At 36.5% G+C, this 15720-nt stretch overlaps 1 protein-coding gene and 1 non-coding gene across 3 annotated transcripts in view; one reads left to right on the plus strand and one right to left on the minus strand.

Annotated features, from left to right (window-relative positions):
- The window catches only part of WAPL (WAPL cohesin release factor), a 77779-nt gene extending 62505 nt beyond the window's left edge, over positions 1–15274 (plus strand). For both annotated transcript variants that reach the window (XM_060103346.1, XM_060103336.1), the window contains 8 exons: positions 573–649; positions 3216–3391; positions 4094–4209; positions 4586–4750; positions 7961–8168; positions 8945–9033; positions 12505–12600; positions 12947–15274. In XM_060103346.1, coding sequence (XP_059959329.1) covers positions 573–649; positions 3216–3391; positions 4094–4209; positions 4586–4750; positions 7961–8168; positions 8945–9033; positions 12505–12600; positions 12947–13012 — 993 coding nt within the window. In that variant the 3' untranslated portion in view covers positions 13013–15274. The remainder of the gene's footprint in view (positions 1–572; positions 650–3215; positions 3392–4093; positions 4210–4585; positions 4751–7960; positions 8169–8944; positions 9034–12504; positions 12601–12946) is intronic.
- On the minus strand, positions 6505–6608 carry LOC132501495 (U6 spliceosomal RNA). The gene has a single exon (XR_009534248.1). It is a non-coding gene; the product is annotated as a U6 spliceosomal RNA (small nuclear RNA).
- Positions 15275–15720: the final 446 nt, after the last annotated feature.

Below are 15720 nucleotides of genomic sequence, written 5' to 3' on the forward strand. Positions count from 1 at the left end.
TCTTTGACTTTTATGAATGACTTAACCCAGTTCAGTGTAGATTAGAATTTATTCTGCCGGTGAGTTTCAGGATGCATAGACTGTGTGTTGACCAGATTGGATTAGCTAGGTACTTTATGAAACATCTATGGGAAAATAATCTAGTGTGAATGAAAAGCTCCTGGCACAGATGAAATTGAAATTGTTCCTTTTCTAGAGTGTCAGGTACATTTGATAAACAGATCTAATTTTTTAAAATTCTAAATGAATCTACTTAAGTAGTTTAAAATATTAGTTTGTTTATTAAGTTAGTGATTGCTCTTTTCTGACATTTAAAGTGCTTGGTAGTTCATTACAGTGAATGTATAGTACAGAATATATTAATTATGAGCAAGCAATTTTAACAGTGGTGTTTAGATTCTGTAATAAAGCTATAGCTCTATTATTTTAAATTTAGAACATGTGGGTTGTTATTCCCTTAGATGACAAGGGCTAATTATGCCTCATCTTTATGTCTTTTAGAGCACTGTGTGTTGTGTGTGAATGAATGAATGTTATGGATTGCCACAAAACTTCAAAATTTTCCCTTTTAGGTAACGGTGCATAATCCAGAGAATCAAAGCTACTTGATAGCATATAAAGATTCACAACTCATTGTTTCATCAGCTAAGTAAGTTTTTCTGAAATGTCATGCTATTTATTTAAAGCATTTGGATTGACTATAAAGGAAGTGCCATTGTATCACCTTCCTCCATAAAATACTTCTTTCTGTCAAGTTCTGTGAACCAGAAGTGGTGCAGTATAGTACAAAAGTTAGAGGAGTACAGATTCTGAAGCCAGAATAACTTGAGTTTGGATCCCAGCTTCAGAGCTTCAGCCCTATAACCTTGGGCAAGAATACTTACAGGTTCCTCAGAAGGGGGGTAATAATTGTGTCTACCTACCCAAGGTTGTTGTTGCAATAAAAAGAATTAGTATATGTTAATGTATCTTCAATTATATATGATATATATTTTAAATGTGTATTTTAAATAATATTTTAATTCTAAAAAATTTTAAAATATCTTTTGTTTATTGTATATAATATATATTATATACAATATATATTAAGGAGTTTTTATATATATATGTAAAGTCTAGAACAATGCTTGGCATATAGTAAACACTAAGCATTAGTCCTTATTTTTATTGTAAATGAAGTTTACTAGCTGCCTTCTACTGTTTATTTATACCTGTTTCCCCAGATCTATGTGTAGCTTCCTCCATTTCACACTCTCCACCCAACTTTCTTGACATTAGGCTAATGCTGTCACTCAGTGTGTGTAAAATTTCCAAGTATGTCTCCAGTCCTGGTTCTAGCTTATTACAGCAGCTTCTTCCTAATATGTCTATTTTAGTTTTTGATACCTCTGCCCTGGTACTCTGGCCTCTAGCCTCTCCAACATAATACCACAGGGGGTTAACTTTCTGTTTTGTAAAAATAATCCCAAACTCCTAATCTCTGTGATCCCTTGTCTTTGGATGTATGTTCAAAGTCCTTAGTATAGTATCAGAGGTCCACTACAGCCTGACTCAAGTTTATCTGTTTTTTAACTTCTTATTTTGGAGAATTTCAAACAGAGACAAAAGTAGACAATAGTTTGATAAACCCCAGTGTACACTTCATGCAGCTTGAATAATCATCAAACATTGGGCCAGTCTTGTTTCCATGTATAACCCTATCCATTCCCCCCTCTACGTTATTTTGGAGCAAATTACAGATTTCATGTAATTTCATCCATAAATACTTGAGCATATAATCTCTAAAAGAGGACTCCAAAAAATATAACCACAATACCATTTTCATCTCTTAAAAATTATTAATTGCGTAATATTATCATAAATCCAGTCAGTATTCAAATTTCCCATAGTCTCAAATTTCTAATAGTCTCTAGTTCCCAATATTGTTTTTTTTTCTCTTTAAATTTTGTATCACAGTTAGTATCCTTAAGGCATGTGTTGTTGTTTTGTTACCATGTTTTACCCTCCCTCACCAGAGTATTCTTGCAAGTTAAATCTATTTCTTATTTTTAAAACGTCTCCTGTATACTTCATGACCCCTGACAAATGGACTTCTAAAAGGAGGTTAGGAACCTTTGCGATTAGGAACTTGTGTCAGATGTCTTAGAAGTGGCAGTAGACGTCAGAATTGGATGTTTGTGAAAGACTTTGAAACTTTCAGTAGAACCCTGATAAATGCAGGGATAGCATATTGAACGACTAAATGGTATACCCTTACTGTTCTCCCCTCACCTCCCAACAGATTTAGCTCAGTGCTACTTAAGGCAGTTAACAGTAACAGCATGGTAATTCTGGCGAACATCCCCAAACATCTAAACAAATTATTTTAGGTTAGACATGAACACCTTCCTAACTAGAGGATGTGTTTTAAGAAGCAGCTAGAGGGGGATTAGATATAGTACAGTTTTCTTTAAGGGTTTTGTGTGGTATATAATACATGAAGAATCAACTGACAGAGTCAGCTTACCTCATTCTCTCATAGACTTTTTTAAGTTAATGGACTTAGTGATTTAAAGAGAGTCTTCAGAAATACTAGACCCACTTAAAAATTACATTTCCTTGTTATTTTGGGTAGCATCTTGAGAGTCCTTGGATGTATCTGGTACCCTTGTATGTCTGCCAGGAGACATGTCAGTTAAAGGACCTCGTGTTAAAAAAAATGATTCGCTCTGATGTTTATGAAGTATTTAACATACAGTTGTAGGTAGTATAGTTATAAACTTCTGCATTGACTTTATAATTTTAACTTTGCTTAGAAAAATTTATATTATCAGGTTTTCCCAAAATAAAATTGAGCACCTGGTGTGATATCAGACATGTTTGGTACATGACTGGATAGTTGATATAACTTTTGGGGTAGAAAAAAATTAATTTGGCAGCATTTATGACAGATTTATCTTTTTTCTTTGTGTGTTTTTAAAAATATTTATTTATTAGCTGCGTCGGGTTATAGTACTGGCATGCAGGATCTTTAGTTGCAGCATGCATGCGGGATCTAGTTCCCCGACCAGGGATTGAACCTGGGCCCCCTGCATTGGGAGCGTGGAGTCTTACCCACTGGACCACCAGGGTAGTCCTTATGACAGATTTAAAACATTAAGGTCGAAGTAAGTAGAAATTCTTAGTGTAACTATTTTTGTTTAGCATAATAGTCTGTATTTTGTCTTCTCTTTAAGAGCATTACAGCATTGTGAAGAATTGATTAAGCAGTATAACCGTGCTGAGAACAGTATATGCTTACCTGACAGTAAGCCTCTGCCTCACCAGAATGTAACTAATCACGTGGGCAAAGCAGTGGAAGACTGCATGAGAGCCATCATTGGGGTGTTGCTCAATTTAACTAATGATAATGGTAAGTCATATTTTCTACATATATTCTCAATGATAGATTGTATTACATGTTAAAAAAAAGTTAATCCCCTTGTTGTTTTTTTACTCTTTTGTTTATTTATTTTGGCTGTGTTGTGTCTTTGTTGTTGTGCATGGGCTCTCTCTAGTTGCGGTGAGCACGGGCTACACTTGGTTGCAGTGTGTGGGCTTCTCATGTGGTGGCCTCTCTTGTTGTGGAACATGGGCTCCAGGTGCGCGGGCCTCAGTAGCTATGGTATGTGGGCTCAGCAGTTGTGGCTCGCGGGCTCTAGAGCACAGGCTCAGTCGTTGTGGCACATGGGCTTAGTCGCTCTGCGGCATGTGGGATCTTCCTGGACCAGGGCTCGAACCCGTGTCCTCTGCATTGGCGGGCAGATTCCCAACCACTGTGCCACCAGGGAAGCCCCTCCCTTGTTTCTTGTCTTGATGTAGTGATTTTTAAATTGCCATCATGTAATTCATTTATTCATGTATAGATTTAACTGCTTTTAGGAGTTGATAGTTTTAGAACCAGCTTGGTAGCTTGGCTCAGAAATATTATAGTCAACAATGTATTTTAATAAAGGAATAGCTATACTTTTTTTTCAAGATACATGTTTTTAACTTTTAATATTCATGTTAATAAGTATTGGCTGTCATAAAGAATCAGTAACAACTTTCATCCTCTTTGCATTCTCCATTTTAGAATGGGGCAGCACCAAAACAGGAGAACAGGACGGCTTGATCGGCACAGCGATGAACTGTGTGCTTCAGGTTCCAAAGTACCTACCTCAGGAGCAGAGATTTGATATTCGAGTGCTGGTGGGTTGAAGTGTGACTGTTTCAGAAATAAGTCCTTGATCTATTAAGATGATAAAAACTTCATCTCAGTTTTGGATTTAAGAACCAGTTGTTTAATATGTTGTGGGTGTCAATTGATTCCTTATGAATATACGTCTTATTGTACAAAAGAGAGCTATGAAGGGCCCTGTATAAAAATAAAAAGTATAAGAACTAACAGTGGTGACTTTTAAAAGTGGTGAAATCGTTGTTTGCGAAGATCATATACTGGTTTTTAACCCCTTTGTAGATGGCAGAGCACTGACTAGTTTTCTGTCTGCCAGTAAGAGTTACGTATATTGTGTTCATTTGCTTTTAATTCTCCCCTGTGGTAACATGCATGTTTTAATTTTTATAGGGTTTAGGTCTACTGATAAATCTAGTGGAGTATAGTGCTCGGAATCGGCACTGTCTTGTCAACATGGAAACATCGTGTTCTTTTGATTCTTCCTTCTGTAGTGGAGAAGGAGATGATAGTTTAAGGATAGCTGGACAAGTTCACGCAGTTCAGGCGTTAGTGCAGGTAAGCAACAATTTAAAACCTAACACTTTCTTCTCTCTCCCCCCTACCTCCCCTCCCCCTTTCTCTAACTCTCACCAGTTCTGTGAGAGGTACACTGGGTTAGAATGTATACCATTACTTCTCTGCTGACTCTTTTCAACTACTATAATCACTCGTTAGACATTGTTAGCAAAAAGCAGAAACAAGGCATATTTGTTTATGAATCAAAGGTAGATTATTAACAACAAATTAGGAATTAAGTTCTAGCGCTATCCTGGTTCAAGTCCTCCGGCATTTACTTACTGGTCTGATCTGTGCCCAGGACTGTGTGCAACTAAATATTGGGACATACTTTTCAAAGTATAATTTCCTGGCTTAGGAATTGTGTCAGAATATGTGTTTTAAAATTGATGTCTCCAACTCGCTCCACCCCAAAAAACAAACACTCCCTCTCCCCTCGATTTATACTCCCCCCCAAACTGTACGTGAGTTTTTGTTTTTTGACAATGCTGGGCATTACAGTTTTTGCTTTTTGCCAGTTCCTAGCTACCTTATTGTAATTTTCTTAAATGACAATTTGCACATGTTCATAAGTAATAGTGAACCATTCTTTTCATTTTTTCTGAAGCCTTGGCTAACCTTTAATCCTTTTGGCCTTTTTGAAACTAGAAGTGCTTGAACTGTGTCTTGAGGTAATCTTCAACAACTTGGATCTTTTCCTGAGTCATAACTAGAAGCCCATCATTCTCTTTTCAAACATTTTGATCTCAGGACTTCTCTATACTCTTAACAATTATTGGGAACTCCAAAGAACTTCTGTTTATGTGTGCTTTATCTATTGATATTTACTAAATTAGAAATCAAAATAGAAAAGTGTAAAATACAGGCACTCATTCTATTAACCATTGGAGCAATAACATAATCACATAGCATGTAGATTCTGGAACACTCCACCATACAGTCATGAGAGAATGAAAGAAGTCAGTTGACCTTTTAATATTCTTATGAATGCAGTTTTGACTTCACCGACTCCCTGAAAGGATCTTGCATTCCCCTAGGGATACTTGAACCCAATTTTAAGAAATACTGCTTTATATAAAGCTTAAATTTTATTTTCTTAAGGGTATTAAAGTTTACATACCACTCTTGTATATACTCAGCAAGTTTTTGAGATCTACTTGGCATTTAGTTTTCAGGTAGTTGTCATTAGTAACTTGGGATTTTCTCCAAATCATATCAGCAAATATATGAAATGCTTTCTGTACATTCAACACTGTATCAGCACAGGGAAGTAAGTGAAGGCAAAAGATTTTAGTGTGTGTTCCCTTTTAGACTTTTTGGTGTATACTTCCATTGACAATTGTATTTCCATTGTTTGTTTTTAATTGAAATATAGTTGATTTAAAACGTTGTGTCAATTTCTGCTGTACAGCAGAGTGACTCAGTTACACATACACATTCTTTTTCATATTCTTTTCCATTATGGTTTATCCCAGAACATTGACTATAGTTCCCTGTCCTGTACAGTAGGACCTTGTTGTCCGTCCATTCTGTATGTAATAGTTTGCATCTACTAACCGTAAACTCCCAGTCCATCCCTCCCCCACTCCTTCCCCCTTGGCAACAAGTCTGTTCACTGTATCTGTGAGTCTGTTTCTGCTTTGTAAGTAGGTTCATTTGTGTCATATTTTAGATTCCACATATAAGTGGTATCATATGGTATTTGTTTTCTTCTTTGTGACTTACTTCACTTAGTATGATAATCTCTAGTTGTAAAAAGTATGGAACACTTCACGAATTTGTGTGTCATCCTTGCACACGCGCCATGCTAATCTCTGTATTGTTCCAGTTTTACTATATGTGGTGCTGAAGTGAGCACTGTACTTGTTTTTTTTTTAACATCTTTATTGAAGTATAATTGCTTAACAATGGTGTGTTCGTTTCTGCTTCATAACAAAGTGAATCAGTTATACATATACATATGTTCCCATATCTCTTCCCTCTTGCGTCTCCCTCCTTCCCACCCTCCCTATCCCACCCCTCTAGGTGGTCACAAAGCACTGAGCTGATCTCCCTGTGCTATGCGGATGCTTCCCACTAGCTGTCTATTTTACGTTTGGTAGTGTATATATGTCCATGCCACTCTCTCACTTTATCACAGCTTACCCTTCCCCCTCCCCATATCCTCAAGTCCATTCTCTAGTAGGTCTGTGTCTTTATTCCCATTTTGCCCCTAGGTTCTTCATGACATTTTTTTTTTCTTAAATTCCATATATATGTGTTAGCATACGGTATTTGTCTTTCTCTTTCTGACTTACTTCACTCTGTATGACAGACTCTAGGTCTATCCACCTCACTACAAATAACTCAATTTTGTTTCTTTTTATGGCTGAGTAATATTACATTATATATATGTGCCACATTTTCTTTATCCATTCACCTGTTGACGGACACTTACGTTGCTTCCATGTCCTGGCTATTGTAAATAGAGCTGCACTGAACATTTTGGTACATGATTCTTTTTGAATTATGGTTTTCTCAGGGTATATGCCCAGTAGTGGAATTGCTGGGTCGTATGGTAGTTCTATGTGTAGTTTTTTAAGGAACCTCCATACTGTTCTCCATAGTGGCTGTATCAATTTACATTCCCACCAACAGTGCAGTAGGGTTCCCTTTTCTCCACACCCTGTACTTTTATTGTTAATAATACTAGTTGAGATTCAGTTCTGAGTCTTTCTCTGAAAACTGGCCTTTTACTTTCACTGGTTCTTATTTATTTCTTTAAATTTCTTTTAAAGAAGCTATGTTGCTTTTCCCCAATACTATGTAGCTTTATTCAGGGTCCTTCCTTCCTTCCAGTTAATTTATCCAGGCTGCTTAGGTTTAAAGAATTTTTAACTCTTTTAATTTTAACCTTTAATTTGTAGTTTTTGCTTGAATTTCCTGTCAATATTATCTAAATTAAGGGAAGGAGTTGAGATTTTCATTCTTAAAATCAATGTATGCATCATCAGTAGATAATTCACTTGATTGAACCCCAGTGGCATTTATATTTTTGTTTTGCCTTCAGTTGGATGTAGAGTGAAGGCTTTTATTGATACTTACCCTTTTTACCAAACAACATGCTTCTTAGGGTTAGTGATGTTTAAAAGCAAATAGAGCCTTATATTTGGGTACATACATGTTGGTTGGTGATCCCTTTCAATGATCTTCAAAAATGATGTTTATCAGCTATTCCTTGAGCGAGAGCGAGCAGCACAGTTGGCAGAAAGTAAAACAGATGAATTGATCAAAGATGCTCCCACCACTCAGCATGATAAGAGTGGAGAGTGGCAAGAAACAAGTGGAGAAATACAGTGGGTATCAACTGAAAAGACTGATGGTACAGAAGAGAAACATAAGAAGGAGGAGGACGATGAAGAACTTGACCTCAATAAAGGTATATTTATTTTGACTGGTGTATTAAAAAAAGTAATGTGGTTTTTTTCCTGCAAGACTTTCTTTTAATTCATGTGTTGTCATAATCTTGCTATTTTATGGCCTCTCTAGTTCAGTGCAGACAAGCTTTGCTTTTTCATAGTTCTTCTTCATTGGCTTCCTAGCAGTGAGGAAGCTATATGTGCAGTGTGGGGAAGGTTTCCTTTCCTCCCTGGTTCGTTCTTTACTCATCTCTAAAGAGAAGCAGCCAAATAATATGACCTCTAAAGGTTTTTAGAGTTTTGAAATTTTGCCCATATTTTAAATTGGGTTGTCTTTTTTGGTTGGTTGTTGTTGAGTTGTAAGAATTCTGTGTATTTTAGAGACTTGACTCTTATCAAGTACATGATTTGCAGATAAATTCTGTGAGTTGTCTTCACTTTTTTGATGGTGAAGCTTTAAATTTGATGAAGTCTAACTTAACCTGTTTTTTATGTTGTCACTTGTGGTTTTGGTGTTGTGTCTAAGAAACCATTTCCTAACCCAGGGTCACAAAGATTTAGTCCTGTGTTTTCTTCTGAAAGTTTTATGATTTTAGCTTTTAATTAAGGTCCCTCTTCCACTTGTGTTTTTTTTTGTTAATTTGTGTGGATATCCCATCTTTCTAGCACCATTTTTCGATGTTCAGCAGTTTTGAAGAAAAGATGACAGTTGTTGGTTTCCTGGGGGCGTTTGTTTGTTTTCTTGTGGGCTTTTTTTTGGATGTACTGTTACGGTTTTCTGTTTTAATACTTTCAGCCCTTCAGCATGCTGGCAAACACATGGAGGATTGCATTGTGGCCTCATACACAGCACTACTTCTCGGGTGTCTCTGCCAGGAGAGTCCAGTAAGTTCAGTGTTGTTTTATGTATCTTAAAAGGATTCCATTGCGACCACTTCACATCATTACCTAATTAACTTACTATTTATTTCCCCTCATGCTAAAAACATTTATATATTTGGTGAACTTTAGAAGGTGCATTTCAAAGTAAGAGTATATTGGGTTTGATGAGTAAGTTCCAGATTGATGGAGGAATCGATTTCACATGTCTTTGGTTGAAGTAAAAGAACATCATATAAAACCTGCACTCAACTGACTTAAGGTGGAAAAGTCTAGCCTCAGTGATTCCATCAAGGACTCATAATTTCTATTTTTAAACTCTGCTGTCCTCTGCATATTGTCTTATCTTTTGCTAGCTCTCTTCATGGCCCTATGCTGACTCTGGCTATGTGTCTCATCTAGTTAAATAATGTCCAGCAGAAGAATGTGGCCTCTTTGTTTCTTTGTAAGAGCAATGGTTTCTTTTCTCTGGGACCTCTCCACACCCACTGCAAAAAGTAGACTTCCCTTTACCTTGGCCAACATTAGCTCACATGATTTTGTTTGATCTACTCACTGGCCGGGAAAATGGGATTACTATTTGAGATTTAGATCATCATGATTTAACTATGAGAAGCATGTGAGTGTCTACACAATTGGGCTGGATCAGCACAAAAGCGGACAGTTCTGGCTATTCAGACAGTCTGCTTTAAAATCGGGGACATGTGGATTTTTTTTTTTTTTTTTTTAACAGAAAGGCCCAGTAGAAGAGCCAGATTTTACAATAAAAGGGAGGTGTTTTTTTCCCTTACAAGCAGGGGCATTCAGGATGCAAGAAAGAGTGGAGATGTGTTGTATAGTGGGATGGTTAGTTTCTCTTTTCTGAGACTGGAGGATTAGAAGAACATAATTATGATATGAAGGGCTTCTATCAGCCTACCCTTTATTTCCTCATTTTTGCCATTGAGTTTTCTGCATTGCCCTGTATCTGTCTGTCTTTAGTCCTGTGTATTTTTCTGAATCCTTCTTGTTCATCTCTTCCATATTTATATTGTAGACAAGCTCAGATCTAAATGCACAGTAGCCCACTTCGTTGTGGCCCTTGCTGGCACAGCTGCTTTCAGGATCAAGACCAGAGTTCTTACTGTGGCTCTGGAGGCCCTGCAAATCTTTATTCCCTTTCCTGAATCTCTTCAGCTCAGCTCTTTTCCTTATTTCCTTAAAATCCGGAGATTTAAGGACAAATGAGAAACACATACCAAGCAAAGGGAAGGAGGAAGACTCCCCCCTCGCCCTCCCAAAAGAAAAAAACAATGGGTATGCTATTTAAATTTAAAGATTTTTAGGTATTGTATTTTGTATACACCTGGTTTCAATCATGTTCTTTCTTAAATAATCATTCTTAAAATTAACTTGAGTTATTATCAGATGTGATTTAATTTATTTAGGGCCATCTTTCCCATGTTAATAATTTCCTATTTGTCTATCTCTCTCCTGTCTCTAAAGAGATCATAAGATCCTTAGGTTGTAAACAATATTGTGAATTCATAGAGCCCAGGATGTCTTTGTTGCCTTGAGAATCATTATGATTAACCCCAAAGAGCTAGCTGATGCCACAAAATGTAAAAGAAACTGGTTTGCCCAATGTTTAAGTGGAGGAGAGACAAGAAAGCAGGTGGTTATATGCAGTTAAGTGCTGCTTTATGGTAAAGGACAACATGCTTAGGAAGCCCAGGAGACTCTGGTGTCATTTTTCCATTACCCACTATACATCTTGGTGCATTGCAATGGTCAGTCTTCTCTCTGGTCTTTCCGTCCTTGCTGCTCTCTTGACACTCTCCATTCCTGAAATCCTGCACACTGCCACCATAGCTGACTCTCTTAAGAGCACATCTGATCATGTAACTCTCATCAATCTTTCCTGACTCACCATCATTTAGGGAATGATGACTTTGTTTACTGCTGTAAGACTCCAAACTTAAATGCTTCTCCAATTTTTATTTCTTATTTTAAATTTTATTTTATTGAAGTATAGTTGATCCAATATTAAAATCTGTCATACCCTGTGGGTACTTTTTCTAAATAAGCCATGCCATTTCACACCTTTTCTTTTTATACCTGCTGCACACTATTTAAAAATAAATGCTCAGGGACTTCCCTGGTGGTCCAGTGGTGAAGAATCCGCCTTTCAATGCAGGGGATACGGGTTCGATCCCTGGTCAGGGAACTAAGATCCCACATGCCGTGCAGCACAGCCAAAAAAAATGCTCAGGCTCTCCTTCCTGTGCCTCAGCTACTTATTATGTTGTATTCTGTAGTGTGTTGATAGAAAAGGATTTGATTTGGGTTGTTGAGGGCTTTCACTCACAATCTAGGATCTAATCATTTATCCTGAATGATAGAAGTACACTTTTCTATTGAGCACTCTTCACAGACAACATGGCCACTGTTCTTCCCACCACTGTGCTATCATGTCCCTTTCCTAGAAGCTGGTTAAAGATGTTATTAAATCCAGCGTTCCTTTACCTCGGCAGTTACCATAGCTATTGCCCTTATAACATACTCTCCACTTTTCAGTATATTTTAAAAATGTAAGTATTTTAAAGATTTTAGCTCCAAGATCTAACTCAGTAGCAGTGAAAGTGGGAAGGAGGGGATTGGTTGCAAATTTCCTAAGAGATAATATGTACTCTTTCCTCCCCTGCCTCCATCAACAAAAATCAAATCGGAAGCTTCCCACTTCCTCCCCATCTTGTGGCCCAAAACTCCGGACAACATTTTTTTTGTATGTGCTTTTTATTATAGGTGAGCCTCCTTAGAAGAGCTATGCTTAAAATGCTTAAAGCATTTTAAAAACATATTGAAATAAAACAGTTTTTTAAGCAGGCCATCTATTTTTCTTACAACAAATTGGTTCATATACAGTTTGGCTGCTTCTTGGTAATAATGGAGGGAAACATTTTAATCTTCTCTCCTGGCATTGCGTACATTTTCCTTCTCATAGATATTACATTATCTTTGGAAAGATACAGTTAATTCCTAGCCTACATAGGAACACTAAGAATTTTCTTTGATCTTTTTCTTTGTATTCCTAAGCAGCTTTTTGGATACATTCTAAGTCTGTACTCCTTCCCTCTCCTTACATCTCCACCACCCCTCACCCCCACAACACACACATTCAACAGTGCATTTTGTTATTTCAGGCATCTTTCTGTGCATTTACAAAAGTAAATATGCACACGTTTCTTTGTAGCCTTTGTCAGCTTTACCTTTTTTCCTTTCTTTCTGAGAATGGGATAGAGTAGGGAATGGACACACACACACAGAATTAAGGAGTGTGGAAAAGGAAATCACATAGGTCCTTGAACTACTATCTACAGGGACTTCAAGGACCTTGTAGAAGTTTGAAATAGGGTGTGTGTGCCAAAACTAACAACACAGTGCAAGGTTCAAGCTCATGTTTTCTGTCGCCTGATCAATGTTTCCATGTTTCCTCAGATCAATGTGACCACTGTGCGTGAGTATCTGCCAGAAGGGGACTTTTCAATAATGACAGAGATGCTCAAAAAATTCCTGAGCTTCATGAATCTTACTGTAAGTGGCTTCTATTGCAGCTTCTGTGGTTTTAAATATGATACATTAATGACAGTAGAAATACAAATATTTGGCCATAGTGAATAGAAGCAAAAAAATGATTCTCTTTTAATAATTGTGTTCTATTTCTTTAAGATAACTGAATTATTATGGCTAAATATATTGATACTGTATTATCAAAGCCACAATTTAATCTGTTTGTTTTGATTCATAGTGTTTGTTTGGTTTAGTAAAGCTAAAGAATTTAAGCTTCGATTCAATACTTTTGAAAATTTGATAAATATTAATTGTTACTTCCTCCCCACCCCACCCCACCCCTCCCGACCTCCAATCCTCCCCTTTTCAGTGTGCTGTTGGAACCACAGGCCAGAAATCTATCTCTAGAGTGATTGAATACTTGGAACATTGCTAGCTGCTTTACCTTTGCTTCAGGTGCTCGGTAATGCTGGAGCTATTCTTAGACAAAGAAAAGTCACGAAAGAAGTCCTTGAAGATATACCAAGAACATTCATCAGTATCATTCATATGTGGATTTTTAAGGCCACCTGATTTCTTCTTCGTCATGCATTCTGCATTTGCTAACTGACAGTTACTACATCAATCTGCAACTATCAAAAATGAGGGAAAAGGTTCAGGCTGTTAACAGTTCCACACAGTATTTAAACACACTTTGGCAGAATTTATACTCCCCCCTTGTTTTCTTGCTTTTATTCTGGGCAAGTTTTAAGGGGAAAATTTGTGCTGCTGTTAGTGCAACTGCTGTGTATGTTGAGCCACTGTTGTCATGCCAGCCAGGTGCAAAGGCAGCTTAGCTACTGAGGTGTCGAATGTTCTGGGGACATTCTAGACAACAGCTTAGTTCCTTTTTCAGGCTCATCTGCTTTTGCTTTTTTGTTGAATGATTCCGATCGTAAATAAAGCTTTTAATAATTTTGTGAATTTTTTTTGTTGTTGTTCCCTGAACTACTGTCTATATTTAAAACTAGATGGAATCCAAAGACACAAGGGATTAATAGTATATTTTTTTATTCTTGATTTGGTTTGGGTTGTCAAAACTATTTTTCACCTTTGAGACCATGACCATATTCATTATCATATCATAATGAGTCATAGCTATAGATGCAAGAAAACAAATAACAGTTTGAGGGAATATAAGACGATGTGCCCTGTTAAAAGGATGAAGCAAAACAGACAAACCCAGGGTAGTTTACCCTTAATGTTAGGGGAGGCTCTTGAAACATGATTAAGTTTTGAGGGAGAACTCTCTAGATATATTTTCTAATGTTCAGTACAGTAAATATAAGTAAGCTAAAACACCAATGTAGAATTCATGTTTCCAGATAACATGTATATTCTTCTATAAGAGTGACAGGATCAAATGCATAAACGCAAAGCCTTAAATTGTTGGTTTAGAGAAGATCCTTTTTTTCATTCAGATTCTTTTAGTTCATAGAACAGTGTGTTGTTTGGAACACACAAAACACATTTTATGTATTTAATTTCACAACACTGCAAATTTTTATTATATTATTGTTCAGACCACTGGTTAATACATTTTTTTTTCTTGATCAGGCCTGAATACAGGCTTTCCAGAGATTTCGTTTAATACATTAAAATACCTTTCAGTTCGTTATGTTTCTTCATTGGATTTGTAAAACTTGAAGCCATAAAAATATTAGTTTGGTGTGTATTGGGGAAAATAGCTGAAAGTCTAATTTTTACCCATTTAGACTTTGTTATTTCCTTGTATAAAGTGACAAATTGGGGCTCTTGGATCAGTGCCACCTGTAATGTTTTTTAATGCAGTGGCTGCCTTTTATTGTCTTCCTATTTTTGATAATGCAGATTGTTGGGAAATCTATAAGGAAGTAACTGATTCCAGTCAAATTGTTTTCTTCCTCCTACCCACCCCAAACCCCACCCATCACCTTTTAAGAGCATAGTATGCCAGTGTAACTTGGGAAAGATTGAGGTTGTATTTGCCCTGAGTATAAAAGCTAGCTTAGCAAACTATTTTAAAAGCTTATTGGTAAATGATAGCCATAAAATTGAATTAGTTAAATTATTTTAAAATACACTGGTATTTATTACTCATTGGATTTAGGAAGAGATTTTTAGTGTTGATCAGACTGACTTGTGGCAGATGGTAAGAGGTATTATAAAACATTTGGATAAGAACAATCAGGGCGAACTACATTTTTCTGTTACACTGGTAATCATTTGAGAATTGATTTACCTCAGTGTTTAACAGTTTTTTGTTTTGTTTTGTTTTTTAAATAATAACTAATTGTCAAGCACTGATAGAGATGCAGATTTTGGTGGGGAGTGGTGGGGGAGAAATCACCTCACCAACCGCAGTGCATTTGTGTGTTTTTAACCCTCAGAGAACTCTGCATTTTAGGGTACTTGAGGCTGACTTGCAAATTAACTAAAGTTTTAAAGTAACCTTTTTTTCCATTGTAAATATTTCTGTAAATACTACCAATTGGAAATTAGAAGGTAGAGTACTTTTTTGAATCCAATCCTATTTTTATTTTATACAGTATTTCTCAGCTGTGATCTTTGGAGCAAAAGCCAACGGCAGGAAAAAAATAGTTTGTACCAGTTTCATGAAGTATGTCTTTGGGTTTTTGTAAATAATTTTAACTCAAATAAAATTGCTACTTTCAATACACATGTTGTCTTTAACATAAATCTATTGAACTATTTTGGAGGAAGAAGTCTCACAAACTTCATTTAGCCAACTAATGGGAAACATGATGTGTCACTTAAGTGAGTTTCACACTTTGAATATGCACATAAAAATTTAACCAATTTTTGTTAAACACTGTATCTCCCCATGTTTTTAATAATACTCATCTGAATGTCATGTCAACTGAGCAACTCACGTATTAGGGATGGTAGTTTTCTGGTTGAGTAGTCATGCCCTTGGTGTGTTTATTAAGTTGCTTAATCCTTTTGCTCCTCTGAATATGACCCAAGACTTCTTTGCGTTTGAGTTTTTAGAGCTGCTTTTTAGTTTTTCAGTTTTCTTCTTAGTTGACAGCATTTAAGCTTCCTGTATTTACTCAAGTGGGTTCCTCAACCTCTCCTCAGTGCTTTTAACTACAAACCTAGATG

Source organism: Mesoplodon densirostris, chromosome 1 (genome assembly GCF_025265405.1).
Source record: "Mesoplodon densirostris isolate mMesDen1 chromosome 1, mMesDen1 primary haplotype, whole genome shotgun sequence".
In the NCBI taxonomy this organism is placed as follows: Eukaryota; Metazoa; Chordata; class Mammalia; order Artiodactyla; family Ziphiidae; genus Mesoplodon; species Mesoplodon densirostris.